At 36.6% G+C, this 19386-nt stretch overlaps 1 protein-coding gene across 11 annotated transcripts in view; it reads right to left on the reverse strand.

Annotated features, from left to right (window-relative positions):
* Positions 1 to 19386, reverse strand: part of ARHGAP32 (Rho GTPase activating protein 32) — a 318023-nt gene that overhangs the window by 96171 nt on the left and 202466 nt on the right. For 10 of the 11 annotated variants that reach the window (XM_055356379.2, XM_063693674.1, XM_031016043.3 and 7 more), the window contains 4 exons: positions 5344 to 5481; positions 3454 to 3546; positions 2514 to 2636; positions 893 to 970 (listed from right to left, as the gene is read on the reverse strand). In XM_055356379.2, coding sequence (XP_055212354.1) covers positions 893 to 970; positions 2514 to 2636; positions 3454 to 3546; positions 5344 to 5481 — 432 coding nt within the window. Of the gene's footprint in view, positions 1 to 892; positions 971 to 2513; positions 2637 to 3453; positions 3547 to 5343; positions 5482 to 19386 lie in introns of those variants that run through there. The other variant, XM_055356382.2, reaches the window with a different exon arrangement.

The raw sequence follows: 19386 nt of genomic DNA on the forward strand, positions 1-19386 counted from the left end.
GAATGCCTGAAATCACAGATAGTACCAAACCCTAGGATACTTTTTCCTATACATGCATACGTATGATAAAGTTTAATTTATAAATTAGGCACAGTAAGAGATTCATTACAATAACTAATAATCGACTAAAACAATTAAGTCAAATAAGGGTTACTTGAACACAGCACCTTAATACCTCAACAGTCAACCTGATAACTGAGAGGGCTACTGAATGACTAATGGGGCAGGCAGCATCTACAGTGTGGATATGCTGGACAAAGGGATGATTCACGTCCTGGGTGGGACAGGGAGAGATTTTATCACACTACTCAGAACAGCATGCAGTTTAAAACTTATGAATTATTTATTTTTGGAATTATCCATTTAATGTTTTCGAACCTTGGTTAACCTCAGGTAACTGAAACCATGGAAAGGGAAACCATAGATAAGGGACTACTGAATATAGAAAAAGAAATGAGATTGCTTTAGATTCTGTTGTTCTGTAATTAAAAGTAAGTTTACATAACAGTTACAATGCCTTTTTATAGAGAAATATTAATCAAACTGACTTAATTCCAGAGAGGAAATATATGTGAATCACGATTAAAAACCTGTATTAAAAGCAAGGTCACTCCACAGGCCTTGTAACCTAAAAGTGGCCATGAGGTCTGAGACGCTATTCACATTTTGGCTTCACCACCATTTAAAGATGAAAAAGGAGATAAGAAACAACCAAAATAGTAATTAGAAAAGGAAATCTAGATCTATTATCATTACTATCTGCATTTTCTATCGTTGCAGACAAAATTTCTGATGACAAAGTCCATTACCAGCACATGTAAACAAAAGTATTACTGAATCATAAAGAAAAGTTTTCTTTGAATTTTCCCACACCTAATTTGCTGCTGCCTACCTGGAATCCGTGCTTGCCTCTCCACCATGTGCTTAACACTTTCGGGGGCATGTCAATAACAGAAACAATGTCTCCCACCTAGGAGAATCAAAATTTTAAGCAAAATGGTTTTAGTTAAATTTTAAACCAATTGTTATACCTAGAATTTAAATCTGAACTGTATGAAAAGGTAAAGTACTATTCATGCTCTGGCCAGTAATTTCCAAAAAAAGTACCACTTCTTTTTAAAAATCATTTAATTATCTTATGATTTGTTAAAGAGAGGTCTACAAAAAGTTAAGCAGCACAAAGACTGTGATTCAACTAACACATGTGCAGTAACTTCAGAAAGCCAGATTCATAGCATAAGATTTTTAATGCTAGGCATCACACCATTATCATCACTTCTGTTAAAATACTGTTACTGCTGTCACTGACAGTGATCAGATTCACTTACAAAAGATAATTTTAAATATTCATGTTTAGAAACAGTAACAGATTCCCTTAATATACATTTAGTGAGTGCTTACCATGTGCCAGGCACTGTACTGAGTTCTTGACATATCTTATTTAATCATACAGAAAAGGGCCTAGGATGGGTTATTCTTAGTAAGTATAAAATTTGATGACAACTACACTTCTTTCAATACATAGTAAAAAATAATTATATCCACTAAAGAGCTAACTTTCTTCAATGTAAAAGAAAAACTACTGAGTTTAAACTCATATAAAATCATAAATATAAAAATTACAATAGTTTTTAATAATATATTCAATGGAAGTTATATTCTTCAATCAAAAGAAATGCTGATATCTATGATAAAACATAGTTAAGAACTTCAGAGCAATGTTACTAACATATACTATAGAGCTTTAGGAATTTTTCTTTTGTATATTCACAACTGATCTTTCATATCATGTATAAGCCATTTTGTAAAGCCATATATGCTAACATCATCATTCCAAGACCTACATTTCTTTCTGTATAGAACCTAAAAGTTTGAAAACAGTTCAGATTCTATGCAGTAAAAAGTTATACTGTTATTTCTTAAATTTAATAACTGTCAGCATTTTTTTTCTCTCATTAGCCAATATATATTTTTAGAGGAAAAAATTTAATTCCCCTCCTTTTATATGTGGTAGCAAGATGTGTTCATTTCACCTTTTATCTGTTCTTTAACTCAATCTTTCAACAATATGTGAAAATAAATGTATCATTGGGTATTGTTTTTAGGTACAAAAACACAAAAAGTCAGACCTTGCTTTCCAGAAGCTCAATGAGAGAAAGAGGAGAACGATCATGATTAAATATAATAAGTGATATATCAGCAATAAGCCATGAGCACAGTTCAGAATGACATTCAATTCAGGTTTTGGGGGGTATGTATTTGCATGGAGTGAGGGGAGGGAGATCAAGAATGACTTCCCAGACAAAACAGGAGATACTTAACCTCAGTTTTCAAGGATGAGTACTGTCACTTAAACAAAAATAGAAGATATTACAGGCTGAAATATAAAAGACTATGGAAAAACCTGGTGCTTTTCACTTTTTTTTAAATTAAGGAAATGGTTAAGAACAGTCAAAGATGAGGCCAGAAAGTTAGCAAGAACCAAATAACAAACAACCTCTTTAACTATTTACCTCTAAGGTCAGTTCGTCAGGGGCCCGAGCGGTGTATCTCTTGATAACATGGGCAGCACCGACAGCAGGAGTGTTGATGGATGACTCCTCATGAACCAAAAGGTGATTTCCCTTATTATCAATCTATCACAAAGAAAATGTACTATGAGACAAAGACACTGGACTTGCAAATGCTTCTTTGACTATCTATAAAAGAAATTCATTTTAATTTAGAGATACAATAACCCAAAGAGTCTTAAAAAAAAAAAAACTACCATTTACTGGGTAGTTAAAATATGCTAGTCATTGTGCTGTGCCTATAACATATACAGTTTAATTTAATCCTCATAACTCCAAAAAAAATACTTATCATCATTTAAAGGTGAGCTGCTAAAGATGAAAGAGGCTATGTAATTTACAAGAGATTCAATACTTTTTCCAAGATCTCAATACAGGTTGGCCCATAGTTCTATATTCTTTCCACTTTCCATCTTGCATTCCCAATTTCCAGTGGGAGGAGAAAACAATATAACTCTACATATGCACATTAAGAATAAATATGTAATCTATTTCCTGAATAATGTTTCACTCAATACTTACTCTTAAAAAGGACCCTTTAAAAAGTTGTCCCTTGCTAATAACTGAAAAATATTTTCAATTACTAAGTCAACTAAAAAAATGTACACGTTGCTGAATATATACATTAGTATACTAAACACCAAAATAACAGGTATCATCAAGATTCATAAAATATATTAAGATTAGTTTCCAAGATTATCAAAGAAAGATTTGAGATGAAAAAATATTTCCTGTATCACGTATCTTTCCTCCCAGATGCTGAGAATATACTTCATTTCTTTGATTCCTGAAGCTCAATAGACATCAAAATTATGTTAATATCAAATATCTTAAGTAGATAATTTAAATATACATTTTTCATGACAAGTGAATTAGGAAATACCTCCATCCAGGTAAGGGCGGGCCCACAGTTGATCTTGTTGCCAGCGATAGCTGAAAGGCGTGACAGGTAAGCCATAAGCATCTGAGTGACCGACTGAAAAGAAAAAGATCAGTGTAACTCTGAGGAAAGATACTATGCTCTCTGGCAGGGAAAACTGGATGGTTTCTGGAAGAAAAAAAATCTATAGATCTTTAGGCATTTTAATAGTTACAGAGGACTCTTCACAGAAACTTACCAGTAGCACTATGGGCACTTACATAGCAAGTCAGCCCCTGTCTCATGCAGAGCTTCAACTTCTAGCCCCTTATCATCAGCGATCATACTATTCCATGGTTTCTAATTTTGACACTTTCTATTTTTGTACTGAATATGCAAAAAGATAACTATAGCAGATCCATATTTGGCTTTTCTGCCTAAATTTCCCCCTACTACTCGGAAACTCTTTTCCCCAAGACCCACTGTAATCTTCCATGCACATGGCTGTGGCAGGAGCAGCCACGTTCATACGTGATCCTATACCATGGTTCAGCCGATTGGTCCAGGAATATGCCCCAGTATTAGTTGGACCAATCAAGAGCTAACCCAGGAATTAGGAATTGTGACACAGATTGTAGCTCAGTCTGGCTGCTCTCTTAAAAGGGGATAAAAACCTGGGACCTCTTGGTAGTGGCCATGTTTTAGAATAATCTGAGAGAAAAAAATGAAACAGAAAAAAAATGAAATGAAGCAGAAATGGGAAATGCAGATAAAGGGACTTTCAGATTTTCTATGGTACAAAGAGATCCGTGTTTTAAGACACTCCTGAGACTCTGCTGCAGTGTCCGTTATATTTTAGCACTTAATGAACCCAATGAATCTCAGAACATCACTTTATTTACATCTGGTGGGGGGAGTGGCTTACACCAATTTTTAATTATTTCCTTGCATCCACTCTCTCCTCCTGTAACTCCCATCAGTAGAAACCTCTCTGGACCTATTCTCCATGACTCCCAACTGTTCTCTCACAACTTTTTAACTTTCTGTCCCTTCCAGGGGTTGTATTCTTATAAATGGCTTGGCTTGATCATTCAACTCCCTGACTTTCTCTTCAGCTGGGTACATTCTGTATGGAGTCCAGTTACTCAGGTTTGCTCTTACTAAATTAATTTAAATGATCCTATATTCATTTACAACATCTCTGATTTTAGTTTATTTAAATCCATTTCATGAATGTGACAGCTTCACTTTCTCTCAGAGGATAGTAATCATCCTTCGAAAAGCCTTGTTTGTACCTCTCAGTTATTTTATTTATTCAGTTTCTATGTGTAAACTTTCTAGTTTCCTTGTGTTTTGCAGTCTTGTTGCACTTACATGTTTAGGCTATATTTACTTTTCCCCCTAAACCTTATCCCATCTACTTTTAAAGATTCCTTACAATTTTTGATTCCCAATGGTACTTTTGGTTTAATGATGCTATAAAGAATCTCTGTTTAGAAATCTTTTACGTTTTTACTATTTATTTTTTTGTAGGGGTGAAGGTAGGTGCATACACACAGCATGCTGTCATAAACTACTCAACACTGTTAATATGGATCCCTTTGATCATGAAAGGCAATGTTTTTCCATATTTTTGCTTCCATTTTTATGTGCTCTCTGGAGAATGTTTTGCTCATATATATTGCTTGTTGATATATTGTTATGAGTTGTTTTCCCTTATAAAATTACACACTGAACCTACTTTCATTCTAAACATTATATGTAACATTACTAACTTTTCAGTTATGAAACAGGCAAGTAGTCCCAGGAATCATCCTGAGTGTTCAGTATAAGCTTTTGTTTAGTATACAGACAAAAACTTCTGCAAACTCATATATAGTGATTACCTCTGTACTAAATGTACTAAATGCTTACCTCTGGACTGTCCTTCAGGGTGTCAGAACGGGGAAGTTCTGAGAGCTGGGAAAATCTTCGGTCATAAATACACAGATGAAGATGTTTATCAAGTACCCGAAAATCTTCATAACTTCTTTTAACAATCCAACTTTTTCCCTATTGGTAGAAAAAAGAAACTCATATAATTCACCTCTATTGGGAAATACTTATGAATCAGGCCATATTCTATAATGTTATTTTATTCATGAGATTTTATATTTTCTAATGAGAAGTTTCTATTAACTTGATAGTTAATAGCTAAAACTGTGAAACACTCTAATAAGTTATATTACATTAAAAGGCCAATACTTGAAAATAAGATAGAACTCTCCACCATCCCTCTTCCTACTGCGGGTCAAAATCCACTGCCTCACTTTCAGAACAATAACTGCTAAATGGTTAAGATAACATGTGATTTTAAATCTACCAAAAAGAAAAAAACCATAAAATAACTTTGGGTAGGAGAATATTAACTGAAATTAAAGAAAAATAAAATCAGGTTTTTGATTTGTTACTACCAACATTTTCTGTGACTGAGATCGGAAATATACTAAAAAACCAAAACTACTGAAGTCTTCCTCTATAAATATTTGATATTCAAACAGCATTTAGAAACCTCAGCTCTCCCTGCCTCTCAGGACTTCCTTTCTTTGCCCAATCTCACAAGCTCATTTTTTAAAATTACACTCATAAAGGATATTTATTAGATACTATCTTCTAATCTTCTCTTGAATCTATCACTTCTTGTTCAGTCCTATAGCCCAAGCTTCAGTAAGAACCATTATCATTTCTAACCTGAAATATTGCTAATGTGCCTTGCCTTTGAACTCCTCCCCTGCACCCCCAACTACAAAATACAGAGTTTATCAGCTCACACTGCAACAACAACAAGTCCTTCAAAAGCTCCTGTGGTGAGTAATGATGAGCACATCCCGACTGTATAGCATATAGTTTTGCAATGTAATTTAATTTTATGTAGAGCCTTTTGGCTCATAAAAATCTGGAGGGTCTGAAAGAAAAAGCCTTTAGAGACACCAGTTCCTCCATCTGCCCCAGACAACTGGAGCAGAAACAGAGGGTATCACCTCATGAGAGGGTGCTGATTTCTAATCACTAGTGTACCAAAAATTAACATGATAAACTTGCATAATTCCACTTTGGACTGTAATCCTCCACGACATAGACAAAAAGTCATTACCAGCTCCCTCTTTCAGAGGGTTCTAAGAATGAAATAATAGATGTGGTCAAGACTTCTACACTTGACCTTGGCTGAAAGGCAGAGAAGCAATGTGACTGAGACTTTTGAAGAACAGTGTCCTGGTCCCTATTCTAAGAGATGCTAATTCACTAAGTCTGGAAAGGGATCCAGTTAGTTCTGACGATCAGCCTGAATTGAGGGCCACTGGTCTACAGGATTAAACCCAAACTATCCCCACATTTCACAGCTTTTATCATCTGGGCCCTGTCTAAATTTCCAGACTGATCTCACTGGCTATTACTCCATGCCCCTTCTTGGCTTCCAGTTATATTGAATGATTTGCATGTATTCGATTCATGAGCTGAATGTTCCTTTCCTTGCCTTCATGATTCTGTAAGTGCTGTTTGTTCTTCCTGTCATGTTAGCTCTTTCTTTGATGCTTTGCTCAAGCAAACTCCTTTATTTTCTCAGTTCTATCACTACCTTCTACCCAAAGCATTCCTGGGAACTGCCAAGTTATGATGTACAAGCATTATTTTATTTCAAATTTGCCAAACTGGTCTCCAAAGTGGTAACACCAATTTATTCACCCAACAGTAGTATATGAGTTCCCACTGCCCCCAAATCCTTGCAATTCTTGGCATCATCAGAATTTACAGCACTGCTAACCAGATAGAGATGAAATGGTATCTTCTTTTAATTTACATTCCCTTGATTATGAGTGAAGCTTAGCATCTTTTCATTGTTATTAAGATTTCTTTTTGTATGAATTGCCTATTACTACCAAAATCCTGTTCATTTTCTCTATTACAATGACTTTTATGTATTGACTTCTAGAAGATTTTTGTTTACTAATATATTGGAAAAATAATCTTCATAATTGACATGTATTGTAAAACACTGGATCCAAGTCTGAGACTGTCCCCTCAATTTGCAGTATCTCATCAAAAAGAAGGAACATAAAACTTTATTTCCTTCTTTATGAATATAATCACAGATTAGGTAGTTTGCTGAAATTTTCACATAGGTATGTGAAAGAACAAGTATGAAAATAAGTATCCAATAAAATAATTTAAATTTTCATCTGAACGAGAAGGCCTTACAGCCATCACCCATAGTATTTCAAATTTATCCATTATATCTTCTGATTTGGGTTTGGCCTACAGTGTTTTTAGAAACTGCATTTGAAAACATTTAGGTATAGCACAGCAAGCACAAGTTTGCCAATGTCATTACCACACCCAGCCATTTTCCTTAACTAACATTACCTATACAGATGCTGAATATATTTAGATTTACCAACTCCTGAAATAAATACACAGCTAATAGCTTGGCTCTAGGACCACAATGTCCCAATTGTGAATCCTGGTTATTTAAGAATTAAATCAAATAAATCAATGTAAAGTGCTTAGTAGTAGGCAGATAGAAATTGCTCAATACATGCTAGCTATTACTACTCTATTAATTTGGAGAACTCACTCTGGGCTGAACCTACCAAAAGCAGAAAACAAGGTTTCCAAACAAATTCTCAGGATATTTAGCAGAACAAGCAACCAGTCACCAATGTTCAACAACTCAAAAGACAAAAGAACATTCTTAACAATTACTTTTTAGTGCATCAGGGTTTCAGTCAGCTAAAAGTTAATATATCTTTAGAGATCAAAGGTTGCTTTCCATATTGGCTGAATCATCAGCTTCAGCTTTGGAGAATAAAATCTCAAATTCAACATTATTGTTTTGGAATAATTCAGCATGCCCTGGTGATCATTCACTTATGTTTTGTTTTTCTGCTCCTTTTCACGAGAAGATGTATTAGGCTTCAACTCCAAGCATGTGTACAATTATTCCATGGTATTAAAGGTGAGGAGAGAAATGATCTGCAATTTGGTAGGCTCACATTTATTATGTAGTCCTACATTTTTTGGTGCCTGGTGCTTGTAGAAGAGAAATTGGCTTTGCTTCTAATCCTTTTTCAGCCAACATTCTTTAGGAAATAGAGAGTGTTCTGGTGTATTATAAGGTAATCTTTGCTAGTTGGAATATCATTTTCCCTTGTCTTACATAATAGATTTCTAGAGCTACATAAGTGTGAAACAGAGGGAAGAGAGAAGAAAAAAAGAAAGAATGAGAACAGCAGCCAGTAATTGAGAATGCAAGATATGAATTTATACTACCCTAGGCTACGTGCTAATCACTTGACCATAGATAACTATTCCACAGTTTCCTCATCTGTAAAATGGGGAGGCTAATAGTAACTGGGGTTGTCAGAAGAGTAAGTGAAATAATCCACGTAAGGTGCTTAACAGACTCCCTGGAAACCATTCATTAAATATTAGCTATCACTATTGGTATTTTTCTCACTGTTAAAGCTGTCTGGAATAAAAATAACTTGTGCATGCTATATTGCTCATGTATCTATCATGCATGGAGTATAGCAGGCAAATATTAGTTTGGTTAAATTGTTAACATGCCCAGCCAGACACTAGAACAATGCCTCCACTAATAAAGACTGATTTTGAAAAAGGTGTTTAAACTTCCAAACTGACAGATTTGGGAGTTCTAAGATGACAGTACAATAATTGATAACAAGATTATAAATAAGACATTTGTATTTAAGTTTATGTTGCAATGTCTTATACTTTCTTAGCATTAATTCCTAAAAATGTGACATTAGCAGAAACTGGGTTAAGGGTAAATAGGATATTTCTGTACTATTTTTACAGCTTTTCTGTGAGTCTAAAATCGTTGTGAAATGAAAAGTTAAAATAAATACATACAAAATTCCTAAAAATTGACACGTTGTACCAATTTTTACTGCTTGGGTCTATTTCAAATGCATCCTCACAAATACTAAAAATAATGACTTAAAAATTTTCCAGTAGGTGAAAAACTGTATCCTCTTTCATTTGCCTTTTATTGACTTAATGAAGCTAAACACAATTTCATATTTCTCAGTCACTTTTATTTCTTCTTTTATAAAAAATTCATATTTTTGCCAACCTTTCTACTGAGTATATTGTACATTACTATAACATATCATCAAACTACAGTATAATTGTATGTTTAATCAAATTATTTGATGGAACTATTAGCCTTTTGAGAGCTGTAACCTACTTAGGCCTTTGAGAGCTGTAACACTCAGTGAGTTACAATCAAGAAAATTCCTTGAAGGTATACTGATGTTATTTATTAAATGGTTTATTACACAATATTGAACTTTCTGCTTAAAAGATCTCAAAGAGAAATTAGTTAGTCTTGAATGGGATTATATCAAACTAAAAAGCTTCTGCATAGCAAAGAAAATGATTATCAGGGCAAAGAAAACCTCCACAGATTGGGAAAAAATACATCTTATAAGGGGTTAATATCTGAAATATATTTTAAAAATTCAAAGAACTCCACAGAAAAAAAAAATAACCCAATTAACCAATGGGCAAAAGCACTGAACAGACATTTCTCAAAAGATAACATACAAATGGTCAACAGATATTATGAAAAAATGCTCAATATCACCAGTCATTAGGGAAGTGCAAATTAATACCACAATGAGATATCATCTTGCATCTGTCAAAATGGCTATTATCAAAAAGACAAAAGATGGTGTCGGCAAAGCTGTAGAGAAAAGGAAACAAGGGACTCCCCAATACACTTTTGTTGGAAATATAAATTGGTACAGCCATTTTGGAAAACTATATGGAGGTTCCTCAAAAAACTAAAAATAGAATTACCATATGACTCAATAATCCCACATCTAGATATATATTCTAAGAACTTGAAATCAGTATGTCAAAAAGATATCTGCTCTCCTTGGTTCACTATAGCCTTATTTACAATAGCCAAGTTATGGAATCAACTTAAGTGTCCATCAATGGATCAGTAGATAAAAACAAATGTGGTATACGTACACAATGGAATACTATTCAGCCTTAAAGGAAATCCTGTCATTTGCAACAACACTGATAAATCTGGAGGACATTATGCGCAATAAAATAACATCACATGGTCTCACATGTAGAATCTGAATCAACTGAATTCATAGAAGCAGAGTTGAATGGTGATTAACATGAGCTGAGGATAGGGAAAGTGAAGAGATGTTGGTCAATGGGTACAAAGTTGTAGTTAGGAGGAATAAGTAATAAGTAGTTAAGGTAGAAAAAATAAATAACTTCAGAATATGAATCACTAAAAAAAGAAATGTGTTGGTCTCATTTGCTTCAGGCATTCTTCCCACAGAGGTATTTAAAATATATTTTTAAAAGAGGTATTAAAATATTTTGTTATACGCTTTTTATTTGTTCTGCCAGCTCAACTTCTAGTTCATTTGGTTTTGTGTTATCAAGTACCACATGGAAATGACAGGCCATACAAAAATACATTCGTGATACAGTTCCATTTCAGAAGTGATCAATGTCTGTCTAGTTACAAAGTAATCACTGGACTTCTGGTTACTGGTCTGCTATGTAAGGAGCTCAGAAGTCACTGGTTAACAAGTAAAAAGCTGAACAAAGTGAAAATCAACAGATCTTTCTTAAATCTGTTACAGAAGTGGGGTCACAGAACAAATCACTATCCCCCTCCCAAATTAGAGGCAGACAGGTAAATACAGAGAATTGCACTTACCCACAGCAGAAATCCACACGCAGAAACCTCTGTGGGAACCAGTGTTAGGGTAGGAAAACTTAATCTATAATTGATAAATTGCTAGAGGCTCAGGGATGACAAGTCTGAGCATTAAAAACTCCCGGAGAACCCCGTCACGGGAGCCACACACTTTTGTGAGCTCTACTAGGTCCTCACAGTAAATATCTGAAAAAAATCTCCTTGTGCTCTTAACAGGGACAGGAGAAAATAAACCTCTGAAACACACCCAAACACTATGTTTTCAACAAAGTCTGCCCTCAGGAAAAACTCTTACCACAGCCTCATTTTCTCGAGTAAGAAGAAAATCCAGCTCCAGCTTCTTCGAGCTTTCCACTGGGGAGAAGAGGAATACCAAACTCCAGCCCACTCCAGTCATCGTGTCCTACCTAAAGGTGCAGGATGGAGGGCTGTGAACTGAGATTCATGTGTGAAGTTCACAGTTCAGAGGCACAGGCTCACAAAAAGTCTGAGACCTAATCGCAGGATTATGGAATGCTTCCCCCCACACACACACCTTACCATCACATTACTAACGGGCTATTTAACATACTTCTTTGACCCACCTTATGTCCACCTTCAACAAAAAATTACAACGTGAACTAAAAGGAAAAAAACAACATTTAAAGAGACTGAAGACACATCAGAAAAAGAGTCAAAGATGGCAGGAATATTGGAATTATCAGACCAATAATTTAAAAGAACATGATTAATCTGCTAAAAGCTTTAAGGAAAAAGTAGACAATATGCAAGAACAGATGTAAGCAGAGAATTGGAAATTATAACAAAGAATAAAAAAATGCTAGAGATCGAAAACAGAAATGATGAATTTCTTTGATGGATTCATTAGTTGACTGGACACAGCTGAGGAAAGAATTGGAGCTTGAGGGTATCACAATAGAAACAACCAAAACTGAAATGCAAAGAGAGAAAAGACTAAAGAAAAGGAACAGAACATCTAGAAATTGTGGGAAAACTATAAAAGGTATGATACATACATACTGAAAATACCAGAAAGAGAAGAAATGGAGAAAGGAGCAAAACCAATATTTCTAGCAATAATGACCAAGACACCAAACCAAATCACCAGTCCTGGAAGCTCAGAGAACATAAAGCAGGATAAATTGCATCACCCTCCTCAAAAAAAAAAAAAAAAAAAAAAAAAACCTTCAGCAAATCCAAGATAAAGAAAATATCTTGAAAGAAGCTGGGAGTTTGCGGGGGAAACACCTTACCTATAGAGGGTCAAAATCGGAATTATATAACATATTCTCAGAAACCACAGAAGCAAGAAGAGAGTAGAGTAAATGTTTTAAGTATTAACAAAATAACCCCTACCCAGCAACCTAGAATTCCGTACTCTGCAAAATTATCCCTCAAAAATGAAAGAGAAATAAAGCTTGTCAAACAAAAATTGAGAAAATTTGTGGCCAGCAGACCTGCTCTGTAAGAAATGTAAAAGAAGTTCTTTAAAGAAAAAGAAAATGATATAGATCAGAAACCTGTAGCTACATAAAGAATGGAAAAGTAATGGAGAAGAATAAGTGAATGTAAAATACAACTTTGGTTCCTTATTCTTAATTGATAAAACAGATAACAGTTTGTTCAAATAATAGCAACAACAATGTACTTGACTATGTGTGTTTACATATATATATGTGTATGGAGGTATGTGTATACGTATATGCTTATGTATGATTTCTATATGCAAAATGAATGACAGTAATAATACAAAGGATAGAGAGGAATTACAAATAATTTTTATTACAAGGCACCTGCACAATCCATGATGCAGTATAATTATTTGAAAGTGAACTAGGATTAGTTGTAATGTATATCACAACCTGTAGTGCAACCACTAAAAAAAAAAAATTTTTCTTCTTTTTTTGAGACGGAGTCTCGCTCTGTTACCCAGGCTGGTGTGCAGTGGTGTGATCTCGGCTCACTGCAACCTCCGCCTCCCAGGTTCAAGCGATTCTCCTGCCTCAGCTTCCCTAGTAGCTGGGACTACAAGCACCCGCCACCATGCCTGGCTAATTTTTTGTATTTTTAGTAGAGACGGGTTTCACCATGTTAGCCAGGATGGTCTCAATCTCCTGACCACATGATCCGCTCGCCTCGGCCTCCCAAAGTGCTGGGATTACAGGCATGAGCCACCACACCCGGCCTAAAAAAAATTTTTTTAATGTAATTGATGTGCTAAGAAAGGAGAGAAAATGGAAACATATAAAATGCTCAATTAAAAACACAAAAGGAGAATCGATCATAAGTGTTTTCACCACACATGCAAAAAAAGGTAACTGTGAGGTGATGGATATGTAACTTAGCTGCAGTCATCATCGCACAACGCATACACATATCAAAATATCACATTCTATGCCTTAAATATATGTAATTTTTATTTGACAATTATATATACCACAGTAAAGTTGGAAAAAAACACACAAAAAGGAGACAAAGTATGGAAAACAAAAATCGGGACAAAGAACAAGGGCAATAAATAGAAACAATGACAGGCAGATATTAATCCAACTATATCAATAATCACTTTAAACATCAGTGGTCTAACATACCAATTAAAAGACAAACTGTCAGAGTGGATCAAAAACAGGACCCAACTGTCTAAAAGAAATCAACTTTAAATATAAGATAGATTAAAATAAAATGATAAAGAGATGCCATACTAATTTTTTAATTAAAAAAGCAAAAATAGCTATATTTACTTCAGTCAGAGCAGACTTCAGAGCAAAGAAAGTTATGAGGGATAAATGGGGCACTCAGTAATGTCAAATGGATCAATACTCCAAGAAGACATAAAACAATCTTTAATATTTATGTGCTTGGCCGGGCGCGGTGGCTCACGCCTGTAATCCCAGCACTTTGGGAGGCCGAGGTGGGCGGATCACGAGGTCAGGAGATCGAGACCACGGTGAAACCCCATCTCTACTAAAAATACAAAAAATTAGCCGGGCGCAGTGGCGGGCGCCTGTAGTCCCAGCTACTCGGGAGGCTGAGGCAGGAGAATGGCGTGAACCCAGGAGGAGGAGCTTGCAGTGAGCCGAGATTGCACCACTGCACTCCAGCCTGGGCGACAGAGCAAGACTCCGTCTCAAAAAAAAAAAAAAAAAAAAAAAAAAAAAAATTATGTGCTTAAAAACAGACTATGAAAGTACTGTGAGGCAAATACTGATTAAATTGCAAGGAGAAATAATTACAGTTGTAATTATTTAACACCCTCTATAAGAAATTATTCAACACCCCCCTATTAGAAATGAATAGATCCAGTAGGCAGAAAATCAATAAGAAAATAGTTGGCTTAACGGTACCATCAATCAACTGGATATAATTGATATTGATAGAAGACCTTAACAACAACGGATTACACATGCTTCTAAGGCTCATATGGAACAGTCACTGTATCTTGGGGACCACATTCTGGGGCATAAAACATACCATAACAAGTTTTTAAAAAATAGAATTCATAATATGTCTGCTCACAGAGTGTCAGAGGTGTTTGAACCAGAAGGACTCCATCTTGAAGAGGTGCTGAGTGAAATGAGGCTGAGACCTACTGGGCTGCATTCCGAGGAGGTTAGGCATTCTAAGTCACAGGATGAGACAGGTCGGTACAAAATACAGGTCACAAAGACCTTGCTGATAAAATAGCAGGCGGTAAAGAAGCCGGCCAAAACCCGCCAAAACCAAGATGGTGATGAAAGTGACCTTTAGTCATCCTCACTGCTCATTATACACTAATTATAATGTACTAGCATGCTAAAAGACACTCCCACCAGCACCACAACAGTTTACAAATGAGATAACAACGTCAAGAAGTTACCCTATATGATCTAACAATGAGACAAACCCTCAGTTCTGGGAACTACCCACCCTTTTTCCCTAGAAAACTCATGAATAATCCAACCCTTACTTAGCATACAATCAAGAAATAACATAAAAATAGCCAACGAGCAGACCATGCTGTTGCTCTGCCTATGGAGTAGCCATTCTTTATTCCTTTATTTTCCTAATAAACTTGCTTTCACGTTATGGGCTCTCCCCAAATTCTTTCTTGTGCAATATCCAAGAACCCTCTATTGGGGTCTGGATCAGGACCTCTTTTCAGTAATGAGACCACAAGGAATTAAACTATTAGTCAATAATAGAAAAAATTTCCACAAGGAATTAAACTATTAGTCAATAATAGAAAAAATAGTTGAAAAATACCAAAAAATTTGGAGATTAAATGACACACTTCTAAATAAAACATGGGTAAAAGAAGAAATCTCAAGAGAAATTACTAAATATTTTGAACCAAATAAAAACAAAAATACAACTTACCCAAATTTGTGGGAGGCAGTGAAAGCAGTGCTTAGAGAAAAATCCATAGCATTGAACGCATGCATCAGAAAAGAAGAGAGGAGAAAAATGGTGGCTAGGAGGCAAGACTAACTTGCAAATCCCGCTCGGACAGACAGAACAGCATGTGGAGGCTCACATCATGAACTTTTGCTCCCAGAGCCATCCCAGGAACATACCAGGAAAACCAAAAGAAGTCACAAACCCTTGGAAAAAAGCAGTTTGCTGCTGCAAACTCCATGAGACAGCCGAAAAACTGTGAGTGCCCAAAGTGTGAAAGGGGGAAACTCTGCCTCTGAACACTCATCCTCACTGGGGAACCTGAAAATCCAGATCATGGAAGAAAGATTTAACCTTATCTAGAGCAGAAATGCATTTAGAGAGCTGAGTGAAATATAAAAGTAGAAGCAGCAGCTGGAAGAGCCCTGTAGACACTTTCCTGGGCACTTCCTGGTCCCTAGAGAGGCCCAGGGAAGCCATTTCTGACTTTATCTCACAGGGATTCTTTGGGAGGGATGCCAGTGGAACTGGGGATAGACCACAGGAAAAAGGAAAGTTCCAGCTCAATTTTGTAATAACTTTGATGAAGTGCAAATTTTCCTAGGCAGAATCCAGGTTGGGTTGGGAGGTAAACAGGAAGCACAGATAGCAGTACAGAAGACAAGGTAGATGGGGAGGGGTGAAGCCTGAAAGCCCTGCGTGTTTTCTCAGCAGGGAGGCTTGTAGCCTGGGGCAAGATTTCAGTCCTGCTCACCAGCTGACAGGATATAAACTTGGTGCTGTTGATGGGGGACAGTAGGAGTGAGACTGGCCTTCCTGGCTGCATGGGAGCTGGATGAAACCCGTCACTGCCAACTTTCCCCAACTTCCCTAGCGACCTGTATGATGCAGCAGAAGCAGTCATAATCCCCCTTAGATCATAACTACAATGGCCTGAGAATCACACCCCATCCCCCACAGCGCCTGCAGCAACCCTCACCCAAGCTCAGATCCGCCTAACCCTACCCCCACCTGATGGTCTTTCTCTACCTGCCCTGGTAGCTGAAGACAAAAGACATAATCCCTTGGGAACTCCATGGCCTCACCCTTCACCTGAGAAACCAAACTACTTATCCGGGAGACCTTAGCCAAGCTTGTATCCCCTCTATACTACCACAACTGATGCTCTTGAAAGCGCCACCGCCTGGCTGGAAGCAAACCAACTCACGCCATTACAGCAACTCATTAAAAAACTGCTCTAAGAAAGGAGAAAATGACAGCTAATTCCACGACCTGTAACATCCTGGCTAACCACAGGACCTGAGTCTGTCCACCTGACAACTTCACTGCTAGCATAACAAGCATTCAAAAAACCCAGTATGCTAAACAGAACAACCAACGACCCCCACAGAGCCCACTTCATTCCTCTGCTACCTCCACTGGGGCAGGTGCTGGCATCCATGGCTGAGAGACCTGAAGATGGATCACATCAGACACTCCCCAGCACCAGCCCAGAGCCTGGTAACTCCACTGGGTGGCTAGATCCAGGAGAGCAATAACAATCACTGCAGTCCAGCTCTCAGGAAGCCCCATCCCTAGGGGAAGGGGGTGAGCACCACATCAAGAGAGCACTCTGTGGGACAAAAGAATCTGAACAGCAGACCTTGAAGCCAAGATCTTTCCTCTGACATAGTCCACCCAAATGAGAAGGAACCAGAAAAAACAACTCTGGTAAGATGACGAAACAAGGCTAACACCCCCAAAAGATCACGTCAGCTCACCAGCAATGGATCCAAACAAAAACGAACTCTTTGAATTGCAAGAAAAATAATTCAGAAGGCTAATTATTTATTAATTAATTTTTTTGAGACAGAGTCTCACTCTGTCACCCAGGTTGCAGTGCAGTGGCACGTTCTCAGCTCACTGCAACCTCTGCCTCCTGGGTCCAAGTGATTCTCTCACCTCAGCCTACTGAGTAGCTGGGATTACAAGCATACACCACCACGCCTGGCTAACTTTTGTATTTTTAGTAGAGACAGGGTTTCACCATGTTGGCCAGGCTGGTCTCAAACTCCTAACCTCAGGTGATCTGCCCACCTCAGCCTCCCAAACTGCTGGGTTTAAAGGCGTGAGCCACTGTACCCGGCCAGAAGGTTGATTACTAAGCTTCTTAAGGAGGCACCAGAGAAAGGTGAAACCAACTTAAAGAAATTTTAGAAATAATATAAGATATGGACAAAAAAATCTCCAGAGAAATAACATAAATTAAAAAAAAATCACAACTTCTGGAAGTGAAAGACACACTTAGAGAAATGCAAAATAGACTGGAAAGTTTCAACAATAGATTCAAACAAGTAAAAGAAGGAACTTCAGAACCCAAAGACAAGGCTTTCAAATTAACCCAATCCAACAAAGACAAAGGAAAAAATATTAAAAAATGAACAAAGCCTTCAAGAAGTTTGGGATAATGTTAGATGACTAAACGTAACAATAATTAGTATTCCCAAGAAATGAGAGGAATCTAAAGGTTTGGAAAACATATTTGAGGGAACAGTGAAGGAAAACTTCCCTGGCCTTGCTTGAGAGCCAGACATCCAAATATAAGCTCAAAGAACAACCAGGAAATTCATCGCAAAATGATCATCACCTAGGCCCATAGTCATCAGGATTTCTAAAGAAAAGAACCATAAGAGCTGGAGGCAAAAGCATCAGGTAACCTATAAAGGAAAATCTATGAGATTAACAGCAGATTTCTCAGCAGAAACCTTACAAACTAGAAGGGACTGGAAGCCTCTCTTTAGCCTCCTGAAACAAAACAATTATCAGCCAAGAATTTTGTATCCAGAAAAACTAAGCTTCGTAAATGAAAGGAAAAAAAAGTTTTTTTCAGACAAACAAATGTTGAGAGAATTCACCACTACCAAGCTAGCACTACAAGAAATGCTTAAAGGAGTTCTAAATCTTGAAACAAAACTTCAAAATACACCAAAATAGAACCTCCTTAAAGCATAAATCTCACAGGGCCTATAAAACAGTAACACTATGAAAAACTAACAAATAAGGTATTCTGGCAACAACTAGCATGAAGAATAGAATAGTACATCACATCTCAATACTAACGTTGACTGTAAATGGCCTAAATGCTCCACCTAAAAGATACAGAATATCACAATGGGTAAGAATTCACCAACCAAGTATCTGCTGTCTTCAAGAGACTCACCTAAGTACAAGGACTCACATAAACTTAAGGTAAAGGGGTGGAAAAAGATATTCCATGCAAAGGGACACCAAAAGTGAGCAGGAATAGCTATTCTTACATGAGACAAAACAAACTTTAATGTAAGAACAGTTTAAAAAAACAAAGAGCGACATTATATAATGATAAAAGGACTAATCCAACAGGAAAATATCACAATCCTAAATATATATGCACCTAACACTGGAGCTCTCAAATTTGTAAAATAATAACTACTAGACCTAAAAAATGACACAGATGGCAACACAATAATAGTGGGGGACTTCAATACTCTCCTGACAGCACTAAATAGGTCATCAAGACAGAAAGTCAACAAAGAAATAATGGACTTAAACTATACCCTAGAACAAATGGACTTAACAGATATTTACAGAACATTCTACCCAACAACTGCAGAATATACATTCTTTTCATCAGTATATGGAACATTCTCCAAGACAGACCATATGATAGGCCACAAAACAAATCTCAACAAATTAAAGAAAATCGAAATTATAACATGTACTCTCTCAGACCACAGTGGAATAAAATTGGAAATCAACTCCAAAAGGAGCCCTCAAAACTATGCAAATACATGGAAATTAAATAATCTGTT

Source organism: Gorilla gorilla, chromosome 9 (assembly GCF_029281585.2).
Source record: "Gorilla gorilla gorilla isolate KB3781 chromosome 9, NHGRI_mGorGor1-v2.1_pri, whole genome shotgun sequence".
In the NCBI taxonomy this organism is placed as follows: domain Eukaryota; kingdom Metazoa; phylum Chordata; class Mammalia; order Primates; family Hominidae; genus Gorilla; species Gorilla gorilla.